General features: G+C 39.0%; 1 protein-coding gene across 1 annotated transcript in view; it reads left to right on the forward strand.

Moving 5' to 3' along the window:
- LOC140926199 (uncharacterized) overlaps positions 1-23,536 on the forward strand; it is a 56,406-nt gene that overhangs the window by 12,761 nt on the left and 20,109 nt on the right. Inside the window, exons 6-21 of the mRNA XM_073375979.1 lie at positions 6,232-6,420; positions 8,037-8,266; positions 9,765-9,997; positions 11,148-11,366; positions 11,685-11,943; positions 12,077-12,194; positions 12,870-13,075; positions 13,723-13,964; positions 14,391-14,496; positions 15,375-15,536; positions 19,631-19,762; positions 20,198-20,329; positions 20,846-21,052; positions 21,425-21,649; positions 22,230-22,380; positions 23,162-23,327. Of these exons, the coding sequence (XP_073232080.1) occupies positions 6,232-6,420; positions 8,037-8,266; positions 9,765-9,997; positions 11,148-11,366; positions 11,685-11,943; positions 12,077-12,194; positions 12,870-13,075; positions 13,723-13,964; positions 14,391-14,496; positions 15,375-15,536; positions 19,631-19,762; positions 20,198-20,329; positions 20,846-21,052; positions 21,425-21,649; positions 22,230-22,380; positions 23,162-23,327 (2,977 nt within the window). The remainder of the gene's footprint in view (positions 1-6,231; positions 6,421-8,036; positions 8,267-9,764; positions 9,998-11,147; positions 11,367-11,684; positions 11,944-12,076; positions 12,195-12,869; positions 13,076-13,722; positions 13,965-14,390; positions 14,497-15,374; positions 15,537-19,630; positions 19,763-20,197; positions 20,330-20,845; positions 21,053-21,424; positions 21,650-22,229; positions 22,381-23,161; positions 23,328-23,536) is intronic.

Here is a 23,536-nt window from a genome sequence, read left to right on the forward strand (position 1 = left end):
AGATCCACCACTCTAAACTGGCGGGAAAGTCAAGATAGAAAATCTGCCGCCATTCAAGTCATCTTTTACGAGATAACAAGAGCAATTATCAAGCCGCAATCTGAAGGGCAGATTTAAAAATCGATTTACAAAGTGAAAGCTACCGCTCTATCCTCGCTTATCATGCATTTTTGCGATGCTTATAAGTCAAAGATTAAAATTATACAAGTTCTATTTGTTCCCCTTAAGTGAGCCATATAACCGCCCTAATGGACTAAAATACTCTCATACACATTTTGCCGCAGGTCAAATATTGACTTCCTGTTTTTTAATGTCATATTGCATAGTTGATGAGCCTATACCAGATAAATGAATTTTAACTTGTTTGAAAACGTAGCTTTTTGTTCAATACAACCACCTGGTTGGATATGTTTGGATATCGACAACATGAGTCGATTCAATTATGATTCTACAAAGTTCGGTCAACAACATCTCGGCGTACAAAATCGTCTCAGTTTGAATTGTTAAATTGACGTCTGCGGTCCCAATAAAAGAGGGTTTTAAATTGATCAGTTTTTATTCGAACCTTCACTGAATGCCTTGCGTGTAGAGCGATATACAGACGTCAGCAAACATGAACTCAACAACAGGCAATGGATCGACCGAGTCTTCCAGCTGCATCAGTGAAACAGGGTCAAGAATCGGAAAAAGCATCTATCTAAGTCTGATCCTTGCTGTTGCTTTGGTCGGAAATTCTCTCATTGTAACGATCGTTTATAAAACGCCAACCTTGAGAAAACCGATAAACTACTTCATCGCAAACATGGCCATGTCAGATTTGCTGTATCTAATATTCTGCGTACCTTTCGACCTGTCAATGCTGCACTCTAACTCGTGGCCTGTCGGTGGTCAGTTTGGCCAGGCCTTGTGTAAGTTTGTGTTTTTCTTTGGTGACGTTTCCAATGCCGTTTCTATTCAGAATCTGATTCTGATAGCAGTAGATCGATTTGGAGCAGTGGTATTTCCACTTCGTTCACCACTCATCGGATCCAAGCTGTGTCCCTTCTTTATTCTCGCCACTTGGATAGTTGCAGTAGTTGTCAATTTGCCGTATTTGTTCGCCTTTAAAGTCGTTGAAGACTCAGGGGAAATGCAGTGTGAGTTAGAATGGGAGAAAGCATTCGGAGAGTCCATGCCTTTTACCAAATTTATAGTAGCTTACTATAGTCTGCTTGTGTACGTACCTATCATTTTGCTAGCCATTCTCTACTCCATCATCCATATCAAGCTCAAGACACAAACACACCTAGGTGAACAGTCGGCCAACAATCAACTACAGCGGAACAGAAGAAACAGAAACGTGCTTCAAATGTCCATTGCTATCAATTTAGCCTTTGTATTTTGCCTTTTACCTTCAACTACTAACCTTTTAATCGTGAAGTATGGGGCCAGTTCGACGGTTTTATCTTGTAGTTTTTGGATATACTTTCGTGTGACTGTTTTAATTTCTGAAGCGTACTATATTGCCAACCCGATTATCTGCTTTATTTTTAGTAGTAATTACCGACAAGGTCTTAAAAGACTCATAAACCGCCCTGCTTTTTTCAGGGGGTAAGTTGCGTAGGTGCTTGCCGTTAATATTTGAAAAGTTCGTTGTTCGTTGAACGCTCGAAACTAAAAGTCCACTGTGCGTTTACTGCATGGAGGTTCTGTAAAACGTGTTAATTGTATGTCTGCCGTAACTAAAAAGCTGACAGTGGTCTAAGCGTACTATAAGTTAGAGTTTTTTATGGCAGGTAAAACTTGGAATAAATAAATAAATGAATATCCTTTTCTGGTTTTGTTTTCCGTTTTATACGAAGTTTAAGCTTGATTTGAGCGGTGTCATCATCTGACCTAGCAAAGAGCGTCGTAGTAGAGAGAAAGGTTTGAGAGAATCGACTGAAGCCCGGCGATCAAACCTGCTCCCCCAAAACAGCTCCAGATTTCATGCTCTAAACGCGAGCGACATGTAAATATATGCATACAACACAGTCTACTGAAATTAATCAGCCTCAGTAGGATATATTGTAAGGAAGATAGGGAAAACGCCACTGAAAGGCCGGGAGCCGCTAATTTCAAGATTACAGACTGAGGTAACAACTGAACGAATTGTAAATTAAGCCTTCAAGGTGTTGCCAAAAACAGTTCCAATCTTCAAAAATAAGAAAAATAAAATAAAATTTTAAAAAAATTATAACAAATAATGGGGATTTTGTTACTACCCAGCGTTGACTATTTTTGTTTTCCAGTGATGGAAATTTAAAATTACGGCCTGTTGACAAGCAACAGAACTTAAGCCCAGTTCAGTCTTATCCTTTTCCGGTTGGTTTTTATTCATTCGCGTAGCCTTGAAGTATTCTAGAATTCTCCTTCCCTTCCCCTAAAATCAACGATTGTTACAAAGGCGTCTCATCATGTACTTGTCGTCCTTACAATGTACTGTTCGACAGAGCCTCGAAGCGGATGTTGCTTGTGGATACCCGGTTTCCAGAGGCCAGTTCTCAAAATACCAAGGATGAATAGAGAATACTAAACGTGTTCACGGTTTGATAACCCTCCGGCGTGCCTCGCTGTTGCGGCTTTGTCGTGAACCATCAGAAATTAAGTAGACAAAAAAAATTAAGCTTCTCTAGGGTAGGACCGCTGTTGAAATGTTAGTGGGAAAATGTAGATTTCATTGGGTTTTCAATTTATTTCATGGCACGTGGACTACAAAATTATAAAATAGGATTTCAACCGTTTTGAATGAGTTTTTCTGATTTCAGTCTGTGCAAACGTTGTGGCCGGGACTTCATTCTCTGTGCAAACATGGTAACCGGGATTGTTTACTCATGCATATAATTATTGGAACAGTGTGCCTTAGGAAGTTTCCTTACCCATATTATATGTACCCTAGAAATTGAATTTTCCAGAAAAAGTTATACAGCTTAATCACTGAATAAATGGACCTTTCTCCTGTTCAAATGCCAACCGTTCGTAGTTTTTAGTTTTGACATTTTAGGGAATCCTGATCAAACGGAATCTCGAATTCTTTTACACAGCTTTCTTTGTAAATTTCCCAAATTCACTTGCTTACTGACATTTAAGTTTGATTTAGTTTAACATATGAACTTTAAACCTGAAAACCAAGAGAGGATAAAGGGGACAGAGAAGGCATCCCCCATACACACCTTATTCCATAGGTAATTCGTCTCAAGTATTTTTAAGACCACAGATCCCAAGGGGGATTAAACAACAGCCAATCACATAGCGCGAATGTGTTCCGCGTGGATGACCCACGCTCAGAGCCACGCGTCCTTCACGAATTCACACAGAAAAAAATGGAGGAAGACCCGGAGAGCGATATTACTATTCGTTTTGTCGACGAAAACGACTACAGAGAGATTTCTGCTAAAGCTGTGTCAGCGAAACGGAAATTAAAAAAGAATCGCCTTTCCTCTCTTGTATAGAGCTAACAGTACAGCAGGGAAATCCTTAACACACTGAATATTCTCTCAGGATCATTTACAATTTACCGTTTGAAGAGAGCAATTTCTGGTTTGATATTTATTCTTTTATTAGTTTCAAATCTCTTTACGCTTTCATTGCCTTTCGCCCGACATGTTTTGCACGGCGTTTAGTCATGCGAAACATCCACGCAGCGCGCGAGGTAACTTTATTCCGATTCTAACAATAACTCGAGACGAATTACCTATGGAATAGGGTGTGTATGGGGGATGCCTTCTCTGTCCAATTTATGTTCTCTTGTGAAAACCTATCGTTTCCGTAACCTACGAAAATGAAAGGATTTCAATAAACAAACCTTTATATAGAGAGAAAACCGTTTTTAGTGTACAACCCATAAAACGGCCATAAATCGGCCCATGGACCACACAGGAGAGAGAGACGTAACACACATTTTATGTAAGGTAAGCTGTTTTTTATTGAAATCCTTTCATTTTCGTAGGTTACAGAGACGATAGGTTTTTTTCCCATACAAATCCTTATATTTCGAAACAATGCCGATGTTCGCCAATGCTCATATTTTGAGCTTGGGCTACCTGTGATTATACTTAAATATTATAGTGCGTGGTTGATGAACGTATATGTGGAGACTAAATTTGACACACCTGTTGGAAATTAGTTGTTTTCATTGAACACATAATAAGTTCAGTCAGTTCCGACAAACGTAGCAGCGTGAATTTTAATAATTAATAAATATAATTATTTCACTAAGTGCGGTTTCCAGCGTCATACCTAATCAGCTCAGTTTGAAAGGTTTGCTCTGCATATTGGTCTTTATTGACACAGCTGCTGTTTCGGTAAGAACGAATAAATTGTTGATAGAAATTCTTCAATATGAAGGTTTTGTGACATATTATAGTGGTTTTTAGAAGCTACTTTCTATGTAAAACTGTGTGCAGTGTACAGCGGCGCAGAGAAACGAGCAAACATAAACTCGACAACAGCGAATGGATCGCGTCAAAAGTCTAAAAGACCGATTGTGATCCTTGCTGTTTCACCGGTCGCAAGTTCTTTTATTGTATAATTATAAAAGTCAAGCTTACCAAAAGAACCGAGAAAATTATCTAATCAGAAACAGCCTGAACAGGGCTCGTCCGCTCATTTCCAATATTCTGGCTTGATATGCTGACATAGTTGCACATGCAGTTCCTGGCTTAACCCTTTAAGCCCTGATACACAATACAAATTCTCCAGAGTTAGTTGAGAGAGTTTGATGAAAGATCACAGCAATTTCCCTTCGACTGAAAATCTAATTTGATTTCATTGATTTGGAGCTGTGGTAGTTTCACTGATTTGATCTAAACTTTGTCCTTTCTTCATTCTCGCCACGTAGATAGTTGCGGTGGCTGTCAACTGGTCGCACACGAACTCCGTGAAATCGATCCACTCGGGCGTAATGCTGTGTAGGTTAAGATATGAGATAGCATCGTCCTGGTCCTATGCCAACTGCGCAGTAGCATACGATATATTGTTTAGATATATCCCTGTGATGTTGTAAGCCATTCTGTACTCTTTCATCTCTATCAAGTTCAAGACATGCAGACACACCCAGGAGAACAGCGGGCGAACACTATTGAGCCACAGCGGAAAAGATTACACAGAAACGTGCTTCAAATATCCATTGCTATCATTCCAATGTTTGTTTTGTTTGTTTGCTTTGCTCTTTACTTTTCAATATTAATTTTCTAATCTTTTGGGATTGGGCCGGTTCCACGCATCTTTCGTCTTTTTTTTTCTTTTTCCTGAATATACTTGCTCTTGATGTCACCTGTTACATGTCTTCGGCGTACGGTGTTATCAACCCTATCATCTGCCTTTTTATCAGTAGCAATCACCGATATGGTCTTACAAGACTTTTAAGCATCCGTTTCACAAGTGTAGCTTTCACGCTGTGCCGTGGCACGTTTACAAATAAAACCCACCTTATTGGTAATTAACTTCGCGACAGTATTTCGCGGGGTTTTATTTTTGCGATCTCAATAGGCAAATATGAAAAAGGGCATTAATTTCGCGATTCGTGCGTTCTCAACTTGATTTTATTTTTCAATCGTCTGAAGTTTTTAAAATATCGACATAAAATGGAAGAAGCCAAACGCATATTAACGTCGTTCCACAACGGAAGGTACACAGTCGGAATAGAACTTACCAGTAAAACGAGTTAATGATTTGTCTGTGTTTGTCGATACATTCATACATATATGTTGTTTAGTGTCTGTTGTTATTATTAAGTGTTACTCATTTTTTTCTTTGATTTGAATTTCCTATATGGGTATTATATTTCTTCGTGTTTAAATTTCGCGGGGATTTTTATTCGCGGGTCTTTAATTTCGCGATTTTTCCACAATCGCGAAAAAAACGCGAAATTTAAGACCCGCGAAATTACCAATAAGGTACTTCATGTTAAAGCACTTTAAGTAGGTTAAGTTTAGATAAACTTTTTTTCTTTTAAGGTGGCTCAACTCCGTTTTCCACTAACCATACCTAGCCTACTCACTTCGAACAGGAAATAAAAAAAATACAGAGTAAAGGCTAGATAGGACTCAAAGACCATATAATCGTCATGACTTATAACGATGATGCACATTTTTTATCGAAGTGCTTTCAAGAAAACTCTGGTTGAAATTTCTGGCTGCTAGAAAGTCAGGAAGCGGATGCGAATAAGTTCCCAGATCAATTGAAAGTATTATTCTTCTCGTTTTGTTTCAGGTGCAATTGACGGAGGCTTCAGCAAATGGTCAGCTTGGAGCGCATGCTCAGAACCTAAATATTGTTTGCAAGGTGTTTCGAAGCGAACGAGAACTTGCACCAATCCTTCTCCTACGAATGGTGGAGATGAGTGCGCTGGGTTGGTAGTAGAGAACAAGGATTGCCCCACTCCAGAAGATAGCTGCACAGGTAACACAGGAATGGTTGGAAGTGGTGGCCTTTGCTTCAGTTTAAATCTCTTTATTGAACAATCGTATTAAATATAGTGTAGCATAAAACTTATTGTAAATATGGTAATGGTAATCATTTCAGCTGCCCTTGCTTTGCGTTCTACGTTACACAGAACCGTAACAATCTGATACTAACCATGCCTTAATTTAAAGTACAGTTGGTAACGCTCTACTTACGGCCGTCTTTACAACACCCCGTTAGGGTTGTAAGTAGAATTTTTATATGTTTCTGTACTCCCATAAGTGGGCATCGCATACTTAAGAAAAATCTTTATATAATTGTTCTCTGATAACTAAGGTAAGAATACAGTTTGTTGGTTATTATCTATATGCCAGATAAGACAACTTAATAAAAAATAAATTAGTATTAAAATGCGGTGATGCTTTTCAGTACTCAGTGTAAGATGTGCAATATCTCGTGTAGCAGGCACCGTTACTAGGGCATTTCCTTGAGCAGTCCGCTCCAGTGACGAACACTTGTTTGCTTCCCGAAGGCAATTCTTTTGTCGCTGTTATTTGTGTTGCTGTCGTTTTGTGTTCTCAAAATTGTGGTGAAATATCGAGACTTTATAATTATTTGACAACACGCGACAAAGAATGAAAGGCTGATTCCTAGCCAGCTCCTTACCGCCATACCCACCCCACTTGGCACTAAGAATACCACGTAAGTGATTTGACTCCTTTGTAGTTAACGGCATGCCTTTGAATTAAAAGTTACCAGTGCAAAAAAAAACTAGGCCTCAATGTCTCAAGTGATCTGAAATGGAACTTTAACGTTGACTCATTATCAAGAAAGCTAATAAGCGCTTGTTTTATCTCAGCTTATAAACGCCATGGCCTAGGTACACGTGCGCTAGTTCAGTTTTTCTGCACTTTCGTTCTCCTTATGACGGAATGTGTGCGTCATGTCTTTCACGACAGTCTTCCTGCGTATCTCTCCAATGAACTTGAGGGAGTACAAAGCGGAAGTCTTTGGTTGAATCAGGCCTGATTAAACTTGCAGACCGCCGCCAGGAACTTGTAGACAAACTATTTAAGGAAGTCGTACAGAACAAAGAGAATAAGCTCCACTGCATTCTCCCTGCTCTTAATAACTGTAGGTCAAACCTTAGAAACACAAGGAAATTTAGGCCCGTTTTCAAGACGAACAGATTTCATCATAGCTTTATTACCTTCAATGCCCTCAAGGCTTAAACTATGTTTCTATAGCTTTACAATTTTCGATTGCTTTTCATTATATCACTATATTTTTATTTTTTAACAAATCAAAATTTTATTGCAGTACATTCATAAAGTGTTTTCTACTTTTCGTTTCTTACATTTTTCTTTATCAATAAGCTTCAAATTAGTAATAGTATTTTTAAGTAGTTATGTTTAGTTGTAAATAATCGCCTAATTCCACCTCTCAGGATTGCAATACGACTATTAATAAACTATCTAACTATCAAAATAACTATCCAGTTTTCCACTTGATACGGACATGGCAATTCAGTCTCCCCCTCCCCCCCCCCCCCCCAAAAAAAAAAAGAAAAGAAAAGAAAAAACCGAAAGTTAACGGACTCTTTATTCTTTAAGTCTATCAGCCGAGCAAACCAGATAAAACAGCAGCTGATCCTACATCCTGGATAGCTCTGGAGTGCGGTGCAACCGAGAAGTTCTCAGTCACAGGAGCTTACAAACAGGATGTTCCCTATGCTATATATTCAAACTTCGATTTCATTAAGAGAGAGTTGGAAAGTGGATGGTTTGCGATCAAAATGGAACCTGACGATAAAGATGATTATGAACAGAAGAAACTTACAAAGGTTAGCTCCTAGCGTTATCGTTATTACTGGTTTTACTGTCACCCTTGTCCACGACATGAAGAATAAGGATTGAGATTGAAACCATTCAAGTCAACTACCTAAAAATAATATGGTGATAAATCAAGAACGTAACGTTCTCTCCGCGTTCGCAGTTTTTCGGCGTTCGTGCGATGGCTTTCGCTCAGTGATATTCACAAAGTGGCACAATTTGTACAAAAAGCGACAAAATATGTTTTGCACTTTGATGCTGTATAATGCGAGGGTTTTTTAGAGTAACTGAAAAAAATTATGATTAAAACGTCGCTTGATATATCCAGAATTCAAATTGCTTTCGGAAGAAGACATTAGGGCCATTTATACCACGAAAAATAAGAGGCGAACTTTCCGTATAAACGGCACATTTCGTCTAAAATAAGACGCGGCTTAGGTAAGACGCGTCTTATTTTAGAACAGCCCTTAACAACTGTTCTTAGATAAGACGCGTCTTACCTATAGACGAGGAAAACTTCGTATAAATGACCTTCGCGTCTTAAATAAGACGCGAACGCATTGTACGCATACGTTAATTTTTCGCGCGCCACGTTGGATTGCTGTTACCACGGGCAACATTCACATGAAAACGAGTCAAGAACAGAACTAAGACGCGAACCATTAATACGAGCTGTTCTCGTCTTAGATAAGACATGCTCGTATAAATGGTACAGTTCGCGTATTATTTAAGACGTGTCTTGTGTAAGACGCATCTTATTTTTCCTCGTATAAATGGCCCTATTATCCACTTTGCCAAAAGGATGTCTGTAAATCAGTACATACATGTAGTGGGGTCGAAAACTGCCATACAACTGCGTTGGACTTTAGGGGAATGCAATCCCTACTCTACAAAATTCTGTAGTTCTTGCGTACCCTGTGGTCTTTATAACAAGTTATTCTTCTTTCTTTTCAGCGCCATCTAATCTTAAATTTAATAGCGACATGGCAGACCATTGGTCGCGTGCTAGGCAGCGAAAAAAGGTTATCGTTCCTTGTGCCAAAACAAAAGCCAAACTATTACACTCAAGATATTACAGTGATATTGTATAGAATTTTGATGGATGGATGATAATCAGGCTATAATCAAACCGGCTGTGAGAAACTAATAAAAGTTGAGTTCTTTACTGTTTGTCAACGTTCTAAAACTCGCCTCGCCTTTGAAAACAATCTGTTTCAAGCAAGAAATGGTAGGGCTTCTTTTCTGATGTTTGAGCGATAGGTGTTCATAAAACTTTGCATTTTATTCTAAAAAATTTGCTGATATTAGTAAAGGTCAGGAAACGTAATCCCCTTTAATCAGCGAAAACTCTTCCGTTCATTTTTCCGTCCACTCAAAATTAATAGATATCCTCAAAGATAAATGTTCGTGTTGGAAATATCTTTCCCTGCATATCCGATCAAAAGATCTGTTACCTCGGACGCACTTTATAATGTACGATTACTACTAGTTCTCTTGTTCCTTGTTTAGGTCTGTTTTGAGATAATCGACCCCTTGGCTATTCAGAAGGTCGTGGATAACAAAGCAACATATTACGCCAAAATTGACGTTCTCCCCGAATGGACCCGTCCCGAACTGACAGAGAACGTCCCGGCTATTTCCATTTGGATTGATGAGTCCCATGCCCTAAGGAAATACGAGTTCCAGTGCTCGGCGGCTGATAGATACAGTCCCTTAAGCGGATTTGAAATAGTCGATGTCAGGTTAGTAAGTGATTCTCATTATCGCATCCGATCTTAGAAGAATCCTCTCTGATATGGCAAATACGGCGCGAAGGCAGTGGCTGCATCTCGCCCTGAGGCTAGATTCGGGCGGACACCGTTACTGATTGATATGAAATGTTATTCTTTGCTGTACTCGGGAGTAGCTAAGTGTTGAGTGTACTTAGTTGACTGTTTTTCGGATTCCCTGCATGGATATGGCGTATCCTACATGTATCTCATCCATGACCTATTGTGTCAATGACTTCTTTACGAGCAAGAAATGCCACGTAGTTTGACAATAGCAGTGACTGGCTAACTTAAATTGATTCAAACATCGATTGTGATTATTAAATTCCCATCGAATTTAACGAAACTTACTACAACCGCGGCAGGATTTGCTCAGTCGGTACATCGTTGATTGCACAGCGGGAGATCGCGGGTTCGGTTCCCGGGACCGGACCAATACTCGGGGTCTTAAAATAACTGAGAAATGAAGGTACTCTCTTTGCACTGCAAGAGGCAAGACCTTCGCTTAGCTGTGCTGACCACGTAAAATGGTGGTCTCGTCTCCAGTTGGAGACGTAAAAATAGTGTTCCCAATTAGTCCTTTCGTGCTAAATACATTGAAACTCTAGTTAAGTGCTTTTTTTAACCATTTGGGCTTTAAAGAGAGAAACAGAATATCAATTAATAAAAAAACAAAAAGAAAAGAAAATGAACAGAAAAGAATCAGTTGTGGTAAACGATAATACCAAAAGAGTGAATGTCAGCAAGTTTATAGTTCCAGAGGTCCTAGCCTAACTATTCGGAAGGGTCGACAGGGTCTTTTTTTTTACACAATCCAGTTCCATGTTTTAATTAGACTTTATTCAGTCCGCCTCTGTAAGAACCCTTATCGTAGGAAACTTCGACTATCCCTGACTGTGGTTTTAGATTTTAAAATCCCCTTTATTGTCTTCCATGATCTGCCAAGTTAGAATGATTTTTCAAACAAATATTAATTCGTACTGACACCACATACTCTCTCGATCAAGGCTGCATTTTTTTTTCCTTCATTTGTTGTTGTTGTTGTTGTTGTTGTTGTTCTTTCTTTTCCTTGGGCTTGCTTGCATTTTTTATTGTAAATTTGCACTCTAATTTTTTTTTTCAGGTTCTCGTATTATACAGAGGGAAATGCTCAGACATTCAAGGCAAAAGGTACTTACACATTGACGACTGGAAATGATTTTACTACAGAAGTGTGGAAGGATCCGCAGTCTGAAGTGCCATACGCGAAGGGAACCGCTGGCTCTGCAACATTTCAAGATTTGATGGCCTCCTTTGGTTTAAATCCCGAAGATGTCCCAGATTTCTTTGCCAATGCCCTTAAGTAAGTCTACTAACTCTGTTTAAATTAGCAATATAGCTTCATGCTAAACCAGTATAAATAAGTAAATAAATTAAAAAACAAACTTCAATTAAATGCTCTATGCAACAATGGAAGGTTAGTCAACGCCATTCCTCTGCGTCAAAAGTTTAATTAGGTAAATGAAATAAATAATGAGAGGATCAATTGGACAAACGGCGCCGAAGAAGGGGGGATCTTGATTTAGATCAGGATCAGCGTTGAAAAATCAAACCACCTAATTTCAGTAAAATAACCCTTTATGTTCGTCGACTGACGCTTGATAGTAATTCCATTTCGTAGAAAAGCCGGCCTGTGGGATTTCATCCTGAAGCCTGTGTCTTTTCACAAGTACTTGGTGAAGTGGGGCCTCTACCGCATTACAGGAACATTTGAGATACAAGGTGTACCAGTTAAGGTGGAGATTCTGACAGGAGTTAGGTTCTTTCGACCACAATTTGCTATCGGATTTTTCTTCGATAAGGAATCATTCGGCCGGTTGTCTGAGAAACTGTCTGGAATTAGAGTTGATTTTCTGGATGCCATTGGAATTGATTTGCAGGTACTGAATTTTTTAAAAATTGAAGACCTCTACTTTTAATGTCGAAATTCAACTTTTGCTTAACTTTTTACGGCGGTTAAGGTTTCATTTTTAATGTTGCTTACTGCTAAAATTATTTTGCTGCCTCGCGTAGATTGGTGTCAGCTTTCTAGCTCCTGAGGTTCTAGGATTTCAGCCAATCTACACGGATGAAGAAACAAAGTTTTCTTTAGAACCACTCCACAGTCTTATTACAACCGCTATTCCCGAAGGTAAGGGTAAATGTCAATGTAGTAAAAAGCATTTAACGGCGACGTTTGTTACTGTTTCGCTCCAAGACGGAAGGCACTTCTATCTAACAAGGATATTTTTCTCCTAGAAGACTTAGGTTGTAGGAGTAGATATTTAACGTAGATCGTCAATGGAGGATTTAACGGAGCAAAATACAGATGGGGAACTGCCCGCATATCAGGTCATATTTGGCATCACACTAATGAGCAGATACTGCATTACGGACAAAGATATTTTCAAGAACAATTATTTTCTGTAATTGATATACGCCCACGGGAATAACTGAAACGTCCAAAGCATTTCTCTTCCACTGAGTATGCATCAATTTGATTTCGTATACAGCTATTTCGAGAAAGGTTGTCGGAAAAAGTTCACGCGACAATCCCGAAAGGCATTGTGGGTGGTTTTAAGTTCACTGTTCTTCAGAGAAATTTGAAAGAATTGGCACGAAAGGCCATGGAAATGTGTTTGCGAGTGCTATAAAAAAAGCAAAAAAAGTAGGTTCGACAGCTACAGTCGCCAGGAACAGTGTATCGATCATATCCCATATTACCTTTCTGGATTGTTGCGTGCACATTTTTTCCAACAACCTTTCCCAAAATAGCTGTATATTAATGGGCCACATCATTTATTCGGTACTCTGCATTTTAATCAAGGTATCTTTGCTGCGGCCAGCCTTGTTCTACCGAAAGACTGTCACAACAACAAATTCTGTGAAATTATGAAGGTGATTCTTGGACCAACAGTCAGGTGGTACATATCTGGACAATTCCAATGGAAAAAAATCAGAATCGCGACAGGATTTCGAGATGTTCGTATATGGGATGGAGTATATTTTAATAGGCTTGATCTATACGTTGAGGTACGTCGAGCCTCTTTATCGAGGCAAAGTCTCTTCACATCATCGGGCTACAACAGCCGTCAAATTCCGTTGAAGCACTAGACTAAAAATGAGGATTTTTTATCTTTGCTTTGTCTTTTTACCTTTACAAGCGACTTACCTTACTTTTCTGTTAACCTTATCCAAGGTTGAGATTTGCTTTGTTTAAAAATGGGAAATAAGTGAATCAACATAAGGGAAGGTATAACGTGCAAATGCATCATCAAAAGTGACGAGTATTGTAGTTCGCTAGAGATAGAGCATTTTATCTCATATATATAGTCCTGATAAATCAACCGTCGGATATCTCTCTCACGGTGAAAAATGTGGTTTAAAACAGTGGGGGCACTCATTGGCCTAAACGAGTATGTGCCGTATACCATTAAGGTACGCTTCTCATATGTTTTAGTCTTCGGAGGCACAAACTTCTCCACATCCCCCCCCCCACCCCCACCCCCCCCCCCCCCCCGAAATAAGGGGCATAAAGTCGAACATTTATGTGTGGCTATTTTAGAACCATTATCATTAACCTTTTATCTTCTCTATAAAAGAAAACAGAAGCATACGGACTCATACGAAGTGATTCGCTACGAATTGCACTTTAATCTATGTATTGTGATTTTTGTTAGGCTGATTTTAACGAGACCACTACGCTTACCACGATGGGCTTCCGCGCTGAAATAAAAATTCCTATCAAGGGTGAAATTGTTCGAGACGGAATCAAAGCACCAGAAGGAAATGAATTGTACCTCTTTGGGGTTTTGGAGTACGATTTTCTAGAACAACAAGTATCTGGTAAGCTGGGAATGCGGGGAATCTGGAGAAAGGCGTTCTGGATCCCTTGGCTATCTATGGGGAACATTTTTGCTGGGTAAGACGTTTTTGCATTCCTTTAATGAAGGTGTAGTAACACATGATCTCATCTCCATCTTCTAGTCGAAAACGCGGATTTCCACTTATTATACTACTACATGAGAAATTCTTCAATTTGATTGGCTAAGAGCAGTGGTATTTTAGCTTAATTTAAAAGTTTGAAGCCTAAGAGTTGATTTCCACCATCGCGTAATTTTAACGTGTGTGTATACGCACGTAACGTTTAACCGCGTAAATGAAGTAGGGACAAGCTATGAAGTCCGTTAAACGTCAAGTTGAGCGAGGTTCAATTTTACTTTTATGCGCAATCTTTCATATATTGCCTCTCTTTTATCTGCGAACGTAAACTTTACGCACGTACGCACGTAAGAATTACGGGACAGTGGAAATCCACCCTAATAGATGATTTTCCTTTGACTGACAGGTTAACATACAAAGTTGGAGTACCTATACCAATTACCGGTGTACAATTTGGAATGAGAGTGGAGCTTGGTCACGAATGTCCAGTACCGGCAGATTTGTCCAATGAGGTGCGTTTTTAACTATTTTTAGTTGTTCTTTCATTTTTGTGTAGTCAACCGGCGAATGCTAAGCTCTATTGATTGCATTGGGTACAGGAGCGGTAGGCTTGGGTTCAGTACTCGGCCGGAGCAACAGTTAGGGTATTAAAATAACGTAGGAAAAGGGGCTCGCTTTTGTTCGCATCTACAAAGGGTTGGCCCTTCAAAAATGTCTTCGCGGAAATAGCGCACTGTCTGACAGAGCGTGGAACAGAAATGAACCACTATGGACGTAACAGACTCTGGCACACCCTAAGTGTCCTTAATATGCAGCTCTTTAATTGGAAACAAGAAGTACTATTTTAACCATACCAATGGTACTGTATTTAAATTAAATTTAAAGACAATAGCTTACATTCAGATCCGTCATTCAGAAGTTAATCAACATTGAGGTAACCTGGACGATGTACTTTCAGAAGCGGGTCGTTCAGAAAAGTATCTGGAACTGTCTTTTCGAGTCTTTAAACTGTGTGTTCCATTTGGACTTGCGCCTGAAGCACTTTGCGTTCACAAATCAAAGAAAACAATAATAAGACAAGAAATGGCTGGAACCATTTTATTAACACGGTCGAGGTAGAGTTATATGGAAAATGTTACAACACTTCTCAGGGATGTTCATTATTCAAAGCTTAACAAGCACCCTCTTGCTGCAATCCCTGCTTGACCCATATGAAAGAAAAATGCAACGGTTCGATAGCTTTTTAAATTTATATATCTTGTGAGTATTTTTTGTCTATTGATTTGCTTCATTACAAGCTGTGTGTATGCCCTTATAGTTGTTGTTCTTTTTTCCTGTTTATGCACACAAACTTAGAAGTTAAAATTCACTCTCTGTCATTAATCGACAGGGTCATTGTTTCGGCGGTGCTGGATACGTAGGTGTTGGGGATCCACAGTTCTTCTATGCTTCCATCTCAGCACTCACGTTGGGAAAGATCCTAAGACTGCTTGGATCAACTATAGAAATTCCGTCTGCAATAGCAGCTACTGGCTTTCCCGAAGGTGCTAAGGTAATCTTGAGTACTAGAAAAAAAGCTCTTCCATACTCGGTTGAGTGCCAAACTGCAGTTTAACAGAAGTGAAGGAAACAACTTATATGTGGATGTTTAACACGTAGTAATGAGCGTTTCTTTCACAAGAGTAGCGGCACAAACTGTTAGCTTTTCCACTGTAATATCTTTTTCTTCCAAATTAGTGTGGTGGAAGGGGGAAACTTGCGTATCCTGTTAAAGCCATATTAAATCTAATTGCGTTGGACGAAGTAGGACGCTTGCTATTCGAGTCCCGCGGGAGATCCCGAGGGTAGCGTTCTGGATACCACGCGATCTCAAGGTTTGGGTGCCATCTTGGACCGGCTGGCACATTCTGCCTCGATCTCATGTGCACAGTTTTTCTTGCCCGGGAACTGGTATCTATTTTGTGACACTCGTTCACAGATGAAACATGTACAAACATGTTTGTGTTTACTACAGTTTTGTTCATCGTTTTTCTCTGAGTTTTCAATTAAGTTTGTTTTCATGGAAAAGCTCCATCCTAAGAAAATCGGATATGTAAACATTAACAATGTGTTCTGCACACTGTATTTGTTTTTATAGATTCAAGCAAGATCACTAATAGATCGAACATATTTAATTCTATTACGAATTACATCTTTTCGCTTTTAAAGCTATTTACAGCGTTCTTATGTTTGTCACCATTTTTAACAAATATACAAGAATTTGAACGGTAAAACGTTGACCTTTTCATCTCACTCATTCCGGGTGCGTTGTACAGTGCTGAGTTGGTGAGTCGTGTTAACCCAGTGTCACACAACAAGCATTTGAAGTCATACGCAACGCTTTGACAGCTCAATCAATCAGATCAATTAACTTTTCAGATGACTTTAATTTTCTGTAGCCCAATTTTTAGCCAATTTTATTGACTATCCTACGGTGCACAAGAATATATTGAGGATCACAGTCTGTGTTTTACCTGCAATTACTTACACGTAGTTTACTTCGAGGGTTAGCCAAGTAAGTGTAAAAAATACAGAAGGTCCTTGCATTTTTAGGGAAAATGAAATACAGTAGTAACAAATTATAAAATGGGAGGATAAACAATAACACTGATAAAGACAGATATTCACATAGATAAAAGTGTTTGATTTTGATTTCTCAATCTCACTACCTACCCATCCCCTTTCCCATCGAACGCACTCTCCTGAAGCGTATCAGGATTAGCTCAGTCGGTAGACTGGGCTTACCTGCGACTGCCTTTGACCTGCAAAAGGGTAGACCTTGTTCAGTCGCACTTTGTAACACCTCTCGCACTTTGTAATGAAATTATTGCCCTTTGTCTGCCACACAGGCTAGAGAACAAGTAAACCCAATGATAAGCATCACCATCTACAGCAACAACAACAATAATAGTTACTGTAATATTAATAATACAGGATTTATCTCTGTTTTTAGTAATTGAATTTGAGCATCACCCTTAATTTAGCAATACTTTATCTTATTATATGGCTGAGTCTGTTTTCGCCATGCGATTGGTCAATTTGCGGTCCGTAACTTGCTATACGGACCAAAATCTTTAAAGAAAATGCTCATTTCGGAGGTCTAAATCTCTTTACCTCGGAAAAAATGTTTAAATAAAGCTATAAGACGCCTGTTAACCTTTAGCACTTGGATGTTGACCTTGGCCTTCAACATTTTAAACTGTGTTTATTTGTGAACGAAGGTGATGAAGAAACTAACTCGTAATCTTATCTAAGAGGATTCTAGTCGGTGTTCGAAAATTTTATCGTAGTACACAGTTAAGAAGACGAAAATCGACTGACAGAGATTCGAGACGTTTTTCCTAAGAGAAAATGAGTAATTCCTTCAACAAATATGATAACAAACATACCTGCACCCAATCATCTTGACAAGCTTCTTTGCCATTAATTTGCAGTGTTTTTTCAAAGACCAACGAAAGAAAGATAGAAGCGAGTTCGAGCCAGACACAATAATGTCCAGTTTTCAAAAGACTCCAGCGTCACATTAACGAGTGAATACTTTGAAATATGTATGTAAACCCTGAGGACTGGGATGTTGACTTTACCTTTCAAAATTTTAACCTGGCTTTGTTTTAATGGAACGAAGCTGTTGTAGAAACTGAATCGTAACCTTACCGAGGAAGAGAATTCTAGTCAGTCTTTGAAAATTTTAACGCAGATCACAGTTGAAGACGAGAATGAACTGGCAGAAAGAGAAGTTTTCCCAAAAACAATTAACGAGCGAATCCTTCGACAATGACAACAAACTTACCTTGAAAATCTTCTTTGCCTTTTGCAGTGTTTTTTCACAAGAACAAACGGAGAAAAGATGGAAACTACTTCTAGACAGACACAGTGTCTGGTTTCCAAAATACTCCAGCGTTACATTAAAGAGCTAAAACTTACAGTGCTCTTAGTTTTGACCGAATAAACTTTTTTAACATGGCGAATTTGTTTTTACTTTCTCGGAAACCCTTTGTTATGTGCTATTGTTTTCGTGCGCCAATAAAAACTTTCTTTTTTGACACCTGTCAAATGACTGTCAAATCGTGCGTCCTGCACTTGTTTCCGGTCCCACAAGCAGGAAGAAGCCATATAATAAACATCTTATTAGCCTCGTTTTTTCGGTCCGTACTGTAGATTACGGATCCTCGTTTTTTTTCCATCGATTTATGGCCCGCGCGCTTCGCACTTGGGCCATAAATCGATGGAAAAACACTCGGTCCGTAATTTACAGTACGGACCGAAAACTCGGCTAATAAGAGGTATATATTTATTATAACTGTCAGTGTAATCCAGGCTCTTTAATGAATGATTTGAGAAAAAAAAATGAATTTAAAAATGAGCAAATGGCAGATGCTGGGTTCAATTTTTACCAGACATAATTGCTCTCGGAATTTCATGACTTGCGGATATTTTTTGCTTTATAAGCATCGTTTTATGCACAGATCAATTTTTTCTATAACGATTACCTCGCTTTATGCGGGTTTCAGATAAAAAGAATACACTTAATTAATTTAAAATGGCGGATTCAAGATGGTGGATGGTTCCAGACCCTTCTTTAATATTGAATGACGTCATCATGACATCACAGCTTTTGTTTAAGATAATTTTAAATTTTTTTGTCAATTTCTTGATTTTGTTGGATTTTGCGAATAAATTTAACAATATGAGTTCATAATGACATCAAATTACGTCATTCTGTCAATCAAGTTGTGCCAACAATAGGCGACAAAATTGTTGAGACATTGTACGTAAATAGGGTAAATAGGGATCAGAGAACAAAAGAATCCGCACTCCTCCCCTGTCCCCTCCATTCAAAGCTGGGGTGTTTGTTGTTTTCTATAGGTAGCTAGAACAAGGGCACAACATTGCGGGGAGGCGATGGGGGAGGAAAGCTATATTTCCTCCTTTTGAAGTCCTTAAAACGTAAAAAAGCCCAGTTTTGGGCGAAGTGTCTCAACTCATTTTGTCGTCGATTGTAGATGTTGGAAATAAAGAGTACATTATTCTGTGTTATTGCGGTGGCCGTATCATGAGCGGCTTTGATATAAATCATCATCATCATTATCAATTCATCATCATAAAACATCCTCAATAATAATAACAATAAACTATATCATTATTGTTGTTGTTGTTGTTGTTGCTGTCGATGATGGCGCTTATTATTGGGTTTACTTGTCTTCCGACCATCCATTTCAAGTTCATTACAAAGTGCGACTGCTCGTTTTACTACCAAAGTGTGTGAGGGTGCGTAATTACAATGTGCGACAAGTGTTATTACAAAGTGAGACAGGTATTACAAAGTGCGACGATTATTACAAAGTGGAACAGAACAGACCTTGACGTCTCCACTAGGAGACGTAAAATAGTGTCCCAAATACACTGACACCCAAATGAAGTGTTTGTTTCTTTTCTTCGTTTTGAGACATCATCTTTTAGGAGCGGTAAAAGGATGCGTTATACATTGCCACCAACTTAATATTAAAGTTTGAAAGCGCCTGCATTTTGCATTGAGAAACAGGAGCCGGACCGTCCATTGCTTCTACAGGGTGTGTTTAATTCTCAAGGCGTTTAAAATCTCTACAGGGTGCGTACGCTACATCAACTGTTGATTTGCGAATTGCCGGAGGTCCATTGGTCAAAGAAGGTTTCATGATTAATGGCAAGGTCAACATTCTAGGATGGGAAATTTTTGCATTCATTAAATTATCTAAACATGTGAGTATACCTCTGCAAGCCTTTTTTGTGTGCCAATGCATTCAATAGTTACCTTTAAGTATGCTTCGCATTTATTGGAGTTGTACCACCATATCGTAATAGCGGGTTGTTCGCTGGTAGTCGAGTTCCGCTATATTTTAACTTTTGTCTCCCCCACTACACTTGCAGTCGTTTGGTCTTTTTTTGACAATTGCTTTAGGAGTCGCTCGGGCTTCTTCAATGACTAGATCAGTCAAGTCTTAATACGACTGAAATCGACTGAAATATTGTCTTCAGTAAAAGGGTTGTAAAGTTTTGCCTTGACTTTGTCAAAATTGGCGCCCTCCAGGGCAGCTTAGCGTATGGTGTTGTAAGTTAAGTCACTGCTCTTCTTTTAAAGTTCCATGCGACTCTAAATTTTAGCTACTTTTCTATTCTTTTCTGCGTTTTTTTTAGGCAATTTTAGTAGACTTGAAGCCCGACCCAATCAATATTTTAGGCATCGCCAAAATAGTTCGAAGTCCAACCGACATGAGTCAGGGACCATGGTTCTATGTCATGGGTAAAAAAGAGCCACTGTTCGTTGAGGTGAGTTTGTTTTGTTTATCTGGTGGATGTTTAGATTATTGGAGTCAACAAAAACCTTGGCTTCTGTAGCTTAGATGGATTGGGTTAATTGATGCATAGTTAGCTGTTCGTCACTAGCAACGGAGTTGCAGAACGGCGCTTGCTACCCTAATGTTCCTTTTCGATGGAGTCTGAAGTGGCGAGAATTGGAACGTCCCCGATTCGATGTATGACTGCGCTTACGATCCAGTGAAAACTACATGGACGCTAGCAGAACCGCAAAAATTAACCAACACAATGCCTGAGATAAAAGCGTAAAATTGGTATAATATTATTCCTCTTTTGCTTGCGAGTCCGAAACTTTACTTTTCACTAAATCGTAAGCGCTGGAATTGTAGCGGCATTGCAAACTCTGCAAACTATTCTTCCGTTTGATTATCAAATAAATCGTAACACTCTGCGCTTTTGATTTTGATTCTAAATCAGACTCCGTCATAAAAATTAATATCATGACATAATATCGGCCTTTTTCACTAGGCGTATATCGAGGGTTACACGCAGCTCCTGGGGATTTCCACGTATTGTCGCTTGAACTTGACTATGACTCATGTGGAATTACTGCTACAAGGAAATTTCCTTGGTCTCATAAGAGCTGAAGTTTTTGTGGTAGCTGGTTTGAGATTAGAATGGTTGGGTGCCGACTTTTACGTCAGAGTCACCATAGACTTAAGCGGGATAAATAAGGTAAGAAAATACGCTTACCAGACTGGTCCGAATTTTAACTTTGGAGGAAAGACCGTTCCAGGATACAGCACATCTAAAGTAAATTTAAATGTATGTTGAAAAAGTAGTCGACCTTAATGAGGTCATGTGTCGTTCGTGCCAGCTAATAGAAGCCGTAGCTAATCATTAGACTAAACATTTCACTGGCGGTGAAAGCTCTATTGCGTAAACTTGTTAAAACAACATACTCTCCAATGCCACACAACACTTAGACGACCACATAAAATTGTCCTTACACTTTAAACTTGGGCTCAATAGATTTGTTAGTCACAATTCAAACAGCAATTATAACAAAACGCTTCTCTAACACTGACTTGAATTTCTTCCTTTCAGGCGTTGGATGAGGCTGCGAAATCAGTAAGAGCTGCTTTTGATGTAGCGGAGAAAACATTAAGGGATGCAAGAGAAGCTGTTGTCAGAGCAAAAGAGGACTGCAAAAGAAAGATGCAGCTCAAGTGTGATAACTGTAAGAGTCTTAAATGCAAACAGGCGGAGAATAATTGTAAAGGTTTCCTCGATGCTGCTGGAAAATGGATGAGCAAAAACATTTTAGCTCCAGTAAGTGAGACCATAGGAATTCAGTTGCCAGTAAGGTCGATTTGTTCATAACGACAATTAAGCTATCTAAGGGACAGATCCAGAAACTTAAGAGAGCCATACCATATACGCTTATCATTTCCTGTCTTATTTCAAGGCAATAACAGAATTACGTTAATGTAAGGGTTGATCGTTTTTGCGACATTTTTCCAGCAAAAAATACCAAAAAAGACGTGAAAAGCAAACAGATTTGGAAATATTTGAGAGGATAATTCGGTGGAGAAACTCCTGTAATATTCAAGTAATGATCGCTTGTGTAATCATGTATCTTCACCGCTCCAATCAGTCAATAAAAACGTTACAGAATGCTTTAAATCAATTTTTAAATAAGCTGTGAGTCCCTCCCAAAAATAGTTGGGTTGCAAACTAGCTTCTCCGCTGTTATAATAAGCCAACAAATGACCGAAAAAAAAGTACAAAGTTAACATATTGTTTATTGTGAATTGTAGCTATTGAAAACACCTTTGTCGTAGTCTATACAATAGATGTGACCAGCTGAATAAAATGGAGATGGATTGAAGATTATACTTTAATACTTCAGATTGGACAAGCCTTCAAGAAATTTTTCAAAGGCTGGAGAAGGAAGCGCGGTCTTGACAATCTGCGTAATGATAATTTCGCTCATCATCTCCGACGGCGCCGATTCGTCAGTAAACTCCTATGTGAAGGAATTGTTGGAGGGGGCTGTCAAGGTTGGTGTAAGAACCTTATAAGTGGTTGAAGAGTGTTAATTTCCCTTATACACCATTGCTTTCGAATAGTTCTTGTAGCGAGTACCATATTTGGAAAAGGTTTAAAAGGAAACTAGCTTATCAATCATGAATCGCCTCACCGATTGCACTGTAGCGATCAAGGGACTTTCAAGTCTGGTGCTTACTAAAACGGAAATTTTTCGAAAGCTATGAACGCGAGTCACACGTCTCAGCCCGTAAGGGGTTTCTGTTTTATTTTCGCATTCGAGACAAACGCTTTCCTGGCCGTCATGTGTTTTTTTTTTTATTTTCATCGTGTGTTTTAGAATTGCCTTAAAAATCTCTTGAACGTGAGCTAATTGTGCCTAGTCAGTTAATTATAACTTTGGTTGAGGCTGAGGATAGGATAATGTACTTTGAAAGAATCGGGTCGTCTGGATTTCAATCTCTTTCTAGTGGCTGGTTGGCTGATTGAATTTGTTGTTAAACTATTTCTTTCCATTCCAATTTTGATGAACAAATTTCAATGTAATAGAAGACAATTAAGTGAGAGAACTGTGGTTGGACAGTTTGACGTAAGGCTGAGCAAGACTTCCATTCTTCCATGATAATGCGCGCGACCTTGAATAGAATGCTTTTAACATTAATTACTAAACGATTGTATTAAATTGAAGAAGATTCCGTTTGTTGCTGTCCTGCAGATGTTTTGTTTGGTCTCAAACTACACGTAAACTGTCATGTTTGAATTCTTTGTCTCATTTTATGTGATATACTTTTTTAGGAATCGCTCATCTCTGTGAAGGAACATGCAAGACGGTGGAGGCTATCGGAAAGGGCTTGTGTAATGTATTGGACGTTGCTGTTGGTTTTCTTAAATTAACGGAAAAGGTAACTGCTTGGGTTGGCCGCGCAGTTCACTTCCTTCTCACCGCATTCAGAATAAACAGGTACTTTTTTCTTATTATAGGGACAGAATAATTGTTCGGCAGGTGCCAGGAGGGGGTGGCAGGTTAAAGGGGGGAGGGTGGGTGGAGAAGCTCCAATGACTTTGAAACCAGAGTTTGTACTTTGGGATTATTTGAAATGTGGTAATGGCTCATTGATGACGAGTGGTACATTCAAGATTATTGCATTGCCTTAAATTAAGCTAAAATCA

The sequence above is a fragment of the Porites lutea genome, chromosome 2, assembly GCF_958299795.1.
Source record: "Porites lutea chromosome 2, jaPorLute2.1, whole genome shotgun sequence".
Taxonomy (NCBI): domain Eukaryota; kingdom Metazoa; phylum Cnidaria; class Anthozoa; order Scleractinia; family Poritidae; genus Porites; species Porites lutea.